Genomic DNA, 12,979 nt, shown 5'->3' with positions numbered 1-12,979 from the left:
GCTGGGTATGGTCACTTAGCAACCTTAGACACTACCTGCCTCTGCGCTCTTGAAAGTTGGCACAGAGTAGCACCCAGTGCCCGACCCCACATTTTACACGTGGTTAAAGACGCAGCACATGTTCGAGCCTTTACATAGAAGTCAGTCCACAGGCTGTTGTAAGCAACTCAGAAAGTCAGGTATGGTCTTAATTTTTAAGTTACGTTACAACCCATTGTCAAAAAAAACAATAAATACATGTAAAAAGTTACAAACAGAATCTTTAAATTATTAATTATTTACATTGTAGATTCTCACTGAAGGCATCAAAACTATGAATGAACACATGTGGAGTTATGTACTTAACAAAAAAAGGTGAAATAACTGAAAACATGTTTTATATTCTAGTTTCTTCAAAATAGCCACCCTTTGCTCTGATTACTGCTTTGCACACTCTTGGCATTCTCTCCATGAGCTTCAAGAGGTAGTCACCTGAAATGGTTTCCACTTCACAGGTGTGCCTTATCAGGGTTAATTAGTGGAATTTCTTGCTTTATCAATGGGGTTGGGACCATCAGTTGTGTTGTGCAGAAGTCAGGTTAATACACAGCAGACAGCCCTATTGGACAACTGTTAAAATTCACATTATGGCAAGAACCAATCAGCTAACTAAAGAAAAACGAGTGGCCATCATTACTTTAAGAAATGAAGGTCAGTCAGTCTGGAAAATTGCAAAAACTTTAAATGTGTCCCCAAGTGGAGTCGCAAAAACCATCAAGCGCTACAACGTAACTGGCACACGTGAGGACCGACCCAGGAAAGGAAGACCAAGAGTCACCTCTGCTTCTGAGGACAAGTTCATCCGAGTCACCAGCCTCAGAAATCGCAAGTTAACAGCAGCTCAGATCAGAGACCAGATGAATGCCACACAGAGTTCTAGCAGCAGACCCATCTCTAGAACAACTGTTAAGAGGAGTCTGCGCGAATCAGGCCTTCATGGTCAAATAGCTGCTAGGAAACCACTGCTAAGGAGAGGCAACAAGCAGAAGAGATTTGTTTGGGCCAAGAAACACAAGGAATGGACATTAGACCAGTGGAAATCTGTGCTTTGGTCTGATGAGTCCAAATTTGAGATCTTTGGTTCCAACCGCCGTGTCTTTGTGAGACGCAGAAAAGGTGAACGGATGGATTCCACATGCCTGGTTCCCACTGTGAAGCATGGAGGAGGAGGTGTGATGGTGTGGGGGTGTTTTGCTGGTGACACTGTTGGGGATTTATTCAAAATTGAAGGCACACTGAACCAGCATGGCTACCACAGCATCCTGCAGCGACATGCCAAAACCATCCGGTTTGCGTTTAGTTGGACGATCATTTATTTTTCAACAGGACAATGACCCCAAACACACCTCCAGGCTGTGTAAGGGCTATTTGACCAAGAAGGAGAGTGATGGAGTGCTGTGGCAGATGACCTGGCCTCCACAGTCACCGGACCTGAACCCAATCGAGATGGTTTGGGGTGAGCTGGACCGCAGAGTGAAGGCAAAGGGGCCAACAAGTGCTAAACACCTCTGGGAACTCCTTCAAGACTGTTGGAAAACCATTTCAGGTGACTACCTCTTGAAGCTCATGGAGAGAATGCCAAGAGTGTGCAAAGCAGTAATCAGAGCAAAGGGTGGCTATTTTGAAGAAACTAGAATATAAAACATGTTTTCAGTTATTTCACCTTTTTTTGTTAAGTACATAACTCCACATGTGTTCATTCATAGTTTTGATGCCTTCAGTGAGAATCTACAATGTAAATAGTCATGAAAATAAAGAAAACGCATTGAATGAGAAGGTGTGTCCAAACTTTTGGCCTGTACTGTATATTGGAGTGACAAAATGAACACTACCAGCTTTACAATGGTAGTATTTATTGTAGTGCTGATGTATAACACTGCTTTGGATCCCATTATTCATCCACCCACTGTACTCTCCTATTAATGTCTTTTGGTAGTAATAATATGTGCACTACTTGATCACCCCCTTGTGGTTGAAGATGGTATTACACTCAAGTCTTAATGCAGTAACTGAAAATAGTTTCCCAGTTACAGGCTCTACTGGTGAAGCTGACCACATGTTTTTATTATTTATTAGTTTTACTTTAAGAATATAGAGACGACACATTAACATTTTAGCGTGCATAATAAAACTCTCATGAATGGCTTTGATTAATTTTCTGTCTGTGTCTGTTTGTGTGTGTTACAGGAAGTCTCCAGGAGAGGGTGGAGTGGAAGTTCCAACCCCAGCAGCCAGGCCCTCTCTCCGGGACATGCACTCACCTCAGCCTCACGCCAAATCTACTATGGAGGAAGATGTGAAGAGACACAACGCCCCAGACAGCCCTCCACCTCCACGCAGGCATAAAGAAAAGGTACGTCTGCAGGCTCGTTGCAGGAACAACCTGTTCGTAAACACATAGGAACACATACTGTAGCAACATGTTGCTGCTGGAGTTTCTATAGGCTGTTATACTTCAATATTTCTGGTGAGTAAATTTGATTAACAGCAGATTATGGTACTCTGCTGCCATCATTTTAATCAGGTCATTGTAATTCTGCTCCCGACACAGCACCCTCTGAGTGTGTTTCTCATCTAAAGAAATCTTAGGTCTGTGATAGGGCAGGTACATTTGGAAACCTCAATGAGTTACATCCATTTCATTATTGGTGTAAATTGTGTTAGCAAATATCAAAGTAAAAATCAGGCAAGAAATGACAGCCCAGTTGCCAGAAAAAAATGTTGGTATTGTGCATTTCTGCAAACAACTAATATATTACATTTGCATGTTTCATAAGTATCATTTCACTTCTAAAGAGACGTGATGTATAAGATGAAGGTGGAGGTGATGGTGGATGGCGTGTCATGTAGGCTAGATACCTGTCAAGCTGCAGACCATTGTTTGAGACCATCAAGTAACCAAAACTGGTTGTGTTTTAGCGAGTCATTGCTGTGTTGTTGTTGGCTTTTTAGGTTCCAAACATGGAAGTTTTCTAGTGACCCACTTGCAGGGATAGCAGCATAAAAAGTGGTGTTTTTTTTCCTGCAAAGATTACGCCCCCAAAACTGGGTAGTTTAAGCCAAAACATGATCATTTCCTAACCATAACCAAGTGTTTTTATGCCGAAACATAAACAAATAATGTGCAAATGTAACGGATCTGTGGTTTGCCGACAATGCCAACATTTTTTCTGGTGATTAGGTTGTAAATGACAAAATCAGTTTGTGATTTATGTCATAAAAAATTACTTAAACTAGACAACGTTTTCCCACATACAGAACCATTGATGTCATTGATCGTAATGTAGGTGTTCACCCATGGCATGCGTGGGTTCATCCTGTGTTTCAGTAATATTACAATGACACTTCCCCTCTATCCTGTGCAGCATAGTCAGAAATCACCACCCAGCCAGCCTCTGAGGCGCCGCGGCTCGCTCCATCGTACCCTTTCAGATGAGAGTATCTATCGTGGCCAGCGCCTCCCCCCCCTGTGTGACGCAGTGGCTGAACCAGCACTTAGCCCTGATGTTCTCTTCAGCTGCTCCACCCTCCCACGCTCACCCACCACCCGTGGTGTTCCCCTACGACGGCCCTCCTATAAGCTGGGAGTCAAACTTCATGGTAAGAAGGATGTTGAAGAGTGTAGGTAACAGCTGGAGTCAGTTCATATTCAGAAGATGTTAATAGGGGCTTCTGTTGATTTGTAAAAGACTATATTTTGTAACTGTAGTTTTTCATGTTCTGTAGTCACTTCATCCATGGAGTGACAGCAGTGGAGGTTAATCCATCCACACTACATCATGTGATTTGTTTCTAATATGATAATAAATAACTGTAATAAACAGTAAAAGTGTGTGATGGACCTGATTCGGCTGGTGTGTATCTGCTGCCCCCTTGTGACTGAAAATACATGATGGCCATACAAACAGTAATTTTACATTCAGTTCTTTTCACAATTAAATTTCTGCTTACAGGCGACCTTTCGGCTTCTGACACATCATTGGTGGATTTGGTGGAGCGTCACCGTGGACCCCTCCCTCAGGAACTGATGCCCCTCCCGTCTCAGGACAGGGACAGTCCTCTAGAGTGGACACACCTGGTGGATGTGGCCAATACCTTTGAGAGTGAAAGAAACACACATTATGGTACTACAAATCACTAATTACTGTACATATCTGTCCTTTATGTGGTTTTGCTGTAGTGCATTTAACTAATCCTCAGACTTTGGGGAGTTCTGTGTGTTAAGACCCAGAGATAAAGTTAAAGGTAACATGAAATTAGCTTAAAGGTTGTGTCAAGTCATACGGGTATAGTCTGTCTTAACCTTTGTGCTTTTCTCTCTTCCTCCAGTCCAGAGAAGTTACGTGTTTGGAGATTCAAACCACCGAAGCAGCGGTGCCTCCAGTCCCCAACAGCCCCACATAGAGCTGCAACCTGCTCCACTGTCACGACCCTCTTCTAGGTAACACCATACCCATACACCAGGCATGTCCAAAGTCCAATCCTGGCACGTGGACCAATTTTAAACAGCCCTTGGCTTAACTTTCAAAATATACTGTGTGTGGTCAGCCACACAATATTGGGTAATGAAGCAAGATCACTTTGCGTTTTTCCCTTCACCTCTCCACAGTGAGGGTCACATAGGGCTGGAGAGGAAGGTGACCAAGCTGGAGGCCATGGTGAAGATGCTCCAGGAGGACCTGAAGAAGGTGGGAGAGAACACACATACACATACACAAACTGCTTATACTGTGTCAGAGTTTTATTGTATTTTATTGGAGCACTTCTGTATGCATGTTTACAACTTTTCCTCTGTGTTTGGCTAAAAGATCATTCTCTGGTTCCCTTCCTCTATTCAAGCTCCAGTAGCTGGAGTGAAAAGTGACAAATGAAAGTCTGTGGTTGATTTGCATACAGCGGAGCAGGGAGCAGGGCGTGTAAACAAATATTTTGTCTTCAATAGAAAATACACAGCCAGCAGTTGAGCGCTGCCACTGTTAATTTGGTTCTGCTCCGCTTCTTATCATTAACCGCTGGCTCAGATGTCACTGCAATCACTCAAACTATTATTTTTACTTCAGATCACCTGGAGGGAGGGGAACATTTTAATTCTGCTCCTCTACTCTTTAAAAAAAAACACTTAAAGTAATGCACCCAAATGGTTTCCTGTACACACTTTACCAATTTGTCTCTACATTTCAGTTACTTCCACCGTGTCCACAGTGGTTAAAGGGATGTGCTGCTTGCTGTAGAAGCAGGTCCAGATCCAGGCTCACTCCCCAGAGTCAAACAATTCTTGCAGATTTTGTGACATCACATCTATGCTGCAAACATGTTCACCTTCTCCCTAAAGGCCCTGCTCAGACAGAATGCATTTTGCAGGTTGCAATACTAAGGGTGGGCGATACAGCATAATAACGTGATATGTTGCTTGACAATATCGTAGCGATACATGGATGCCAAGTACCGATTTTTTTTGTTTTATAAATTATTAATTTACAAATACAAATCAAATTTTTGGTAGCCTACTAGAATGATGAAATCAGTTGCTTTCTCAGTCCATTTAGTTTCATACATTTAGCTGCAATAAAAATGAGTGTGATGAACAGAGTGAAAACTTTTTTCATGAGAGAAAACAGTTTTCCTTTGGGGACAAAATTTGTAATCTGTACCTTTTTAAAAAAACAAAAAACAAAAACAAAACTTACTTACCTCTGCACAAGACCACATGGATACTACTTACCTGCAATGCTTAAATAAGTAAAACATGATTTGTCCAAACATCTGTGCTTAATTTGGTTCAAAGGTGTCTTGAACGAGTTTTAAAGAGCATTAGATTTAACTGTCTGATACCTGTAGACACCCTGTGAAAGTAGCTGAGAAAGAAGTTGAGGCCACAGTTTGTTCAGACATGTTTTGCAGTAGGGCGATGATGAAAGTGTGCTAACGTTAGCTTAACACAAACCTATACGCTACCGCTTACTGTCATCGTCACTACAGAAGGCCAGACTCTGAATTAATCTGATTGGTCAGCAGGAAAAAAACATCAGTGACGCCAGGCCCCTTTTCACTCTGAGCTGAAGGAATTTCCACTTGAGACAACCAGTGCTCCTGCAAAAATGCAACACAAAAGCAGTGAACAAAACACCTCACTCCCTCTCATTAAAAACAATTACAAAACACCGCCCCTGACTGCTAAAACTCTGTGTCATCAGGGCCCATGTCTCTACTGTAGTCAAAAATCAAGAAACGAACCTCAGACTGTGACCTTTATCCTGTAAGTTTCAAGATAATAGACTCTGGCTGTGAAGAACCAGCCCAGAGTGTACCAAGAAAACCTTCCTCACACCTTTACACCAGCAGCTCCAGCCTTTAATGTTGATCCCAGACGGGATGAATTATTCACACCAAATTCTCTTTATGAAAGCAGCATCAAGGAAACTGTTTAGCTGACAGGACTGGAAGCTAAAAGGTCCTCTGCAGTTCCTTTAAAACATTTGGACTGCGAGCTGCAGACTTTATGGCCGAGCCGTTAACTACTTTGACCTGTTAACAGCGAGGAGTTCTCACCCACAGAATAGCTGCAGTCTGGTTGTGATTTATTTCTTACGCAACTCTTGGTAAACCCTCAGCTGTCTGTGAAATGCTGGAAAGTGTTCAGCTGTCTGCATTTTTTAAAGTAGCAGTAGATTAGTTTGACACCAGGAAAACTAATATGCTTCACTCTCGCCTCCTTCACCCTCCCTCCAGCCAGTAGCAATCAGCCTGCAGCTGACTGACAGCACGAAGCTAAACTCCCCACAGTTTGTTTTCTTCAACTGGATACGTGTTTATGTTCATGCATCCAACCAGGGATTTACTTTTGTTGTGCTTTTGGCAGATTCAAAATGTCAACTGATAAAAATCTACCCACAAAGCCCTGAAGTTCAATCGAGTGTGACTCACTGTCTGCAGGCCTGAGATGTTTATGTAAACAGCAAACAGATAGAGTTTATTGTATTTATACAGAGTGAGGTGTTTACATTGAGTCCTGAGTGTTTAATGGTTTTGTTTTTATTGTACTTGTGAGACACTCCATTACAACAACTATTCCATCAGTGTTGTTCTCCAGAGATAACTGCTTAAAGCTGCGGTATGCAGAAATCTGGGAGAGGCAAACAAAGATTCCAAAACAAACAAAGGAGAAAAAAAGGGCAGAATTTGAAAATACACCCTCTTCATGCAGCTTCCCCTTCGCCCCTCTTTTTCCTAAGCCCCCCCATCACACTACCATGGGCGTATACACACAATCCATACAGTAAACCATCTCACAGTCCCTCCACATTGCTCCACGCTGCTGTGGAATGCTTCCCCTGGAGGAGAGTGGGCAGCAGCTCAGAGGACGGACCTTCGTTGTGTAGCTGCAGCGGCTCAATTTCAGCCAGTGCACCCCCAGCACTGATTGACACAGCAGGCTGGTGGCAGCAGCACTGAGCACTGGGTCTAACTGTGTAATGGCAGCAACAGAAAGTTTGCTGATCCAGCAGCGAGTTTTGACTGTCTGGTCCCCTGGTGCTGGGGTTTGTGCTGGCTGGATTTGAGTTGCTGCAGCCACTGACATAGGGGACCATCTCTAGAGCTGCTGCCCACTTTCCTTCTGGTGAGGTGGTCTATAGTGGCGGGGAGTGAAGCGAAGGACACACTAATATTCGAAGCTTCCACTAACGTCACTTACATGAACATTAACTTGAGGTTGCAACCATGAGTCCTTAGCTCCAGTAAGCAAAAGGCTGAACTATTAGCAACATTTCTCTCCATCTTTGAAACGCTTCACTGATTAGACTCTTTGATAAGTCAGTTTGCGGTGTAGGCAGATGTTGCCAATGTGAGTATAGTAATTTTCTCTGTAGGATTCTCTGCCATTAAGTCAGACTTTCAATGAAGGGAGGTGCTCATGAAAAAAGTCTTCAATTCTGCAAGTCCAAAGTCTCCCGTCAAGGATTAGATTTTCTAAAGCCTGAAAACAAAGTCAGGAGGAGGTTCAGAACTTTTCTCTAAGTCCACTTAATAACAATAAGCTCCAAGTTTACTGTGGTATTTTTGCCCAGTTAAACCAGAATTAAACTGCCTACCCAGCTTTAATAACTGGTTTAATTTCTTAATTTTACCTGACCTTTGTTCATCTTCCACAGGAGCGTGAAGAGAAGGTAAGACTACAGGGTCAGATCAAGAGGCTGTGGGAGGACAACCAGAGACTGCAGGAGGAGTCACAGACATCCGCCGCCAAGCTCAAGAAGTTCACAGAGTGGGTCTTTAACACCATTGACATGAACTGACTCCGATCTGCACATTTTAACCCGCACACGCACGAACACAAACGCATACATCAGCACACACAGTCTGGACGGCGAGGCAGAGGGGGAAGAAATTGCGCACAAGAAAAGTGGAGACTTGCTTTTGGACTCAGTCGGCCTGATGCTGAACCCTCCGACCATGTTCCATTGGCTTCAAACATCTGTGGGTAATATTGTCGACCAGCCTCAGTCTCCACAGACCCCTCTGTTGACTTTCTCAGGATGAGACTCGTTTATCAGATGATGAAGGACTGACCTCTACTTCGCAATGGGACCACGAGAGCGTTGCTGAATTGATCTTTCTCTCATATTGCTGTGCCAAAATTGTTTTTGCAAAATTGCCAACAAAGAGGAAGCTCTTCCCCTCCCTCAGCTTTGACTTTTCCTGACGTGAATGGAAAGACTCCCTCCGCCATGTTTCCTCAGTGGATGTACTTCTCTTTTTACTGTAGGGACACCCTTCAGCAGATATCTGGCCTTTTTCTCTTTGCTCCATCACTTTTTTCTAATGTTGCCCATCTTCTCTGAGACGTAACTTAAGTCTCCTGTGCCAAACCAAACCCGCCACAGCAGAGGGTAGCAGAGACATCCATGTGACTTAAGAGAAGACGTCTCTGAAATGCCACGCAACAGATACGCAACCAATCTGCCAGCCCGGCCACAAAGAAACACACGTAGTAAATCTGAAGACCATAGGACACAGGAGAGGTTTTCATTTCCTTCACATGTAAATGGAGTGTATAGAAGTTTCCTCAGAACTGAAGGGTCATCGCGGCTGTTTGTCCGTCAGCCACCGACATGGAAGCAGGTCCATCTGCCTCTGAACATGAAGGAAACGTGGATTTGTACAGTGTTCTTTTCTTTTTTTTTCCCCTCCTCTGTGTCTCTCAGATCTGGATTACTGCATCCTGTCTGCCTCCACAGCACAAACCAACACCTGACAGAGGAGTGTATTTATAAGCCATCGGCAAGTGGTGCCATTAATGACTGATATCCAGAGTGCTTTGGTCCATCCCAATTGTATGTCTTAAAAGCAATAGGAAGAAGTCAGGACTCCTGTCCCTCTCAAACAAAAGGGGGAGAGTTTGCTCTGGGATAGAAGTTCGATGTGGGATTTTTGAAAGGTTTAATTTAAAAGACACCAGTCTGTGCTGCACAAGAGCCTCCATCTTCTTCCAGTGACGCATCATGCGTCACTGGAAGAGGAGGGAGGACTCCGCTCGCCATCCCACTGTCTGGAATACAGAGAGCCAGCTGATAAGAAAAGACAGAGACATTTTTGGGAGGGAAAAGTAAGAGGGGACTTTCTCCCCCCAGATTAATTTATTTCCTTGTATTATAATTCCAATAAATAAGTTGTTCTCTTGGTAAAGTACAACTGACATCAGTGTTTAGTTCCTCAAGAAAAAGGTCACTAGCTATATTATTTAAATGGCTTTCTTTCTTAATTCTGGCTAAAGCCTGACTATATGCTTTTTCTTCTGTATTCTGTTGTATTTTGTGGTGCCCAAGCCTGCTGTCGTGTTGCTTACAGTGCTCTCTAGTGATGACCAGTGGAAATGTCATGGTTATTAAATGTGCTGCCAGTCACTCTGTATTTTTCCCACGCCTCTTCAACAATCAGTCAGACATCGACCGGGAGGCCACGCAAACACAGAACAGGACTAAAAATCAGGAGCCGGCTTTGAGAGACAATCAAAGGTTGTTGTTTTTTGATAAAGGGAGCAGACCTTAGGTGTACTTGTATGCGTGTGACTGTGTGTGTTGTCTGTGCTTGAATTTAAACATCCGTAGTTTTCCTCCGGGTCAGTATTCATTGGAAACGTGAGGATTTTTTTGAAAAGGTAATTCAACAAATTAAACTTCCCACAGTGAGATGGAGGTATACTGTACCAGCGGCTGTGTGTGTGTGTGTGTGTGTGTGTGTGTGTGTGTGTGTGTGTGTGTGTTGTCGTTGTGTGAACGTACATCAGTCTATCCAGTCGTGCCTACAGTCACTTATTTTGGTTATTTACTCCCAGGCAGAGTAGGGATGTGCCTTTGAAACAGCACCTGGGGAACAGATGAAAGGAAAAGGCTCTTCTTCTCCATCCTGAAAAACAAACACACCTGGTAACACACACACAGACTCACCTTACACACTTATTAGTTTTAAACAGCGTCATACTCACAGCTGTAGACCTCATAAATGTCTGTACGGGGTATCTGCTGCGAGGCTTCAGCCTTTCTCTTTGTTCGTATGAATATTTGTAACGAACACAATCAGGCTGGTCAGCCTCCAGACACAGGGACAAACGAGTGTGTGGAGTGTATGGAAATGTGTCGGCGTGTGTGTGTGCCTTTTGCATTCAGTTACATGCAGTATATCTTGCAGGGCAGCTAGCCCCTGTAATGAGAGTGCATTGGAAGGAATGTTCCCCCAAATCACAAAGCTACTTACAGCCCAAGCAGGAGCCACAGAGCTGTTCCCTCAGCCAGGTGACTGTGTCGGGGTTATTTCAGGTCTCTAACTTGAGCATGAAACTGTTGTTCATAAACGTGGTGTAAGCCTTAATTCCCTGTCCTCTGCTATCAAAGCCATTTGATGGAAAAACGCTCCCAATTTTTGAATCACTTAAAGTCAATTTGCATCCTAAATTGATGCAATTAAAACCCTGCAGCATACAGCACAGAGCGGCACCCGGTCTGAATGTAAAGAGAAAATAAACAAGCCTAAAGAAATGTGATGTTTACTATAACTAACATTCAGCTCTGCAGTTTTGCAGTGAGATGAATGAACTCTTAAAAGATGTAGAAGGTTCTGTTTTAAGAATCTCTGTGGATTATAACAACACCAGTGAACAGGCAGTTGCTCAGTTGTTTTGCTTGTTAATATTATTTTGTTCCTCTAACAAGTCGGCCAGTTGTGAAAAGCAGTTCATTCGTCATCCAACAATGTGAAATTCTCAAAAACAGACACAAAATCCGATCCGTATAGGCAGGAATGTTACTGATCCAGCAGGTTCAGACTGTACATTGTTTTGAGCACTGGTTTCCTGACCAGACCTGCAGTGTGTCAATGCTTAAATGATGACTAATAAGTAGTTTCGTATTTTATTGTACATGGAAAGTGCTCTAGTTTTTTGTATTTCAAATGAAGTATGGCCACACAGCCAACTGTGCAGTGCAGATGTTTTGCTCGCATCTTTAAAAGTGTGCATCAAGTTGGATGTTAGATACAGTTGTCCACCTTCTACAGAGACGTATAAAAATACACACGCCAGTTACTCCAGTGTGAATGTTGAGTTATTTTACAGTGCATATGGTTTATTTCTTTCCTCAGCTTTGTTTTTTGGTGCTTTTCAGAGGGGGATGGGAAATGTGAATGTTCAGATGTTTCAAATGTTCCATTTTGTACTATCTTTTGATTTTAAGAACCTTTGCACAATGTTTTATAAAAAGGATTGTGTCGACAGGTTTTGGATAAGAAGGGTGAATTGATCCATTCCTGTACGATCTTGTCTTGATGTTGCTTCGTAGTTTTCCTGTCAGTGCAGTTCCTGACAAACAGAGGAAGGTGCTTGACTTTATTTACTTAAAAAAAACAACCCTGAACCCTTATTTTCCTCAAGCATCAGTGATCAGACAAGAGCAGGCTGGATGTTGTTTGTTCTGTAGGGATGCTGGTTTTCAGTCAAGCACAACTTGCGAGGTTAGCGATTGCAACAGGAGAGCAAGGTTCCACAAAGCTCAGAGTGACGGCTTATGCCGCTGTGTCAGGATGCGTTTTGTTTCCTTCTGTCAGAAGAACAAACTGAACAGTAAAGTGATCAGCCCTGACTGGAGATATAAAGCACACATTTCAGGAAGTTTGGAAGAACTGAAACTATGGTTTACATCCCGGATCCATTGTCTTTGTAAAATGTAAAGATATGAAAAAGACATTTGCGGTGATCACAGTATTAAAGTTTCTGAAATAAATAAATGCTGTATCGAGTTTTGGGTGCTGCTGACTTGTTTGTGTTTCTGCACTTGACTGCTTTTGCTTTTCATTTGTCTTTATTTCTGCCTTACTTTAATGAGTAAAAAGTAGAAACACTATACAATAAATGGACATTGGGAAGCTACGGAATATGCAGTGCAACACCCTGAGTAAAGGTTCATAAATGTTTATGTACATTAGTATAATATCCAAAAAAAAAAAAAGGATTTTAACTAGTTGTGTTTCCCCATATTATTGAGTAAAGTGGGAAAGTGATAGATAGAGAGTAATAGTAGATAATACAATATCCTCCTGAGGCCCTGTGTCCCCATGTAACGACATCACATTTTGGGTTTACTTGACCTTATACTTCATTCTACTTAACTTAGATCTGTTGTCCTTGTTCATGGACACTTTTTTGTGCCATCTAGTGGTAGTAAGAGCACAGTACACTAATCCAAAAACAAGATGGCAGCCATCTCTGCCAAGTCAGTCTGCAGCTGATCCCAACACAAAAGTGGACAAGGTCCAAGACCTGATCACATTTTATGGTTGAAACTTGTTTTTTTGTATGATTAATAATATTTGTAGTTTGATATGGCAACGAATTTGACCAATTTTAGCAACAGCGACAAGAGGAGACACTGTTGATTAGAAAGTATTCATG

General features: G+C 42.7%; 1 protein-coding gene across 8 annotated transcripts in view; it reads left to right on the top strand.

The window, feature by feature from the left end:
- sipa1l1 (signal-induced proliferation-associated 1 like 1) overlaps positions 1 to 12,328 on the top strand; it is a 128,401-nt gene extending 116,073 nt beyond the window's left edge. For all 8 annotated transcript variants that reach the window (XM_049589536.1, XM_049589532.1, XM_049589537.1 and 5 more), the window contains 6 exons: positions 2,227 to 2,392; positions 3,405 to 3,639; positions 3,993 to 4,163; positions 4,369 to 4,480; positions 4,649 to 4,727; positions 8,190 to 12,328. In XM_049589536.1, the coding sequence (XP_049445493.1) occupies positions 2,227 to 2,392; positions 3,405 to 3,639; positions 3,993 to 4,163; positions 4,369 to 4,480; positions 4,649 to 4,727; positions 8,190 to 8,333 (907 nt within the window). In that variant the 3' untranslated portion in view covers positions 8,334 to 12,328. The remainder of the gene's footprint in view (positions 1 to 2,226; positions 2,393 to 3,404; positions 3,640 to 3,992; positions 4,164 to 4,368; positions 4,481 to 4,648; positions 4,728 to 8,189) is intronic.
- Positions 12,329 to 12,979: the final 651 nt, after the last annotated feature.

The sequence above is a fragment of the Epinephelus fuscoguttatus genome, linkage group LG11 (genome assembly GCF_011397635.1).
Source record: "Epinephelus fuscoguttatus linkage group LG11, E.fuscoguttatus.final_Chr_v1".
Lineage (NCBI taxonomy): Eukaryota > Metazoa > Chordata > Actinopteri > Perciformes > Serranidae > Epinephelus > Epinephelus fuscoguttatus.
The sequence above is the reverse complement of the archived record's forward strand: the minus strand, read 5'-3'. Positions and strand labels throughout refer to the sequence as shown.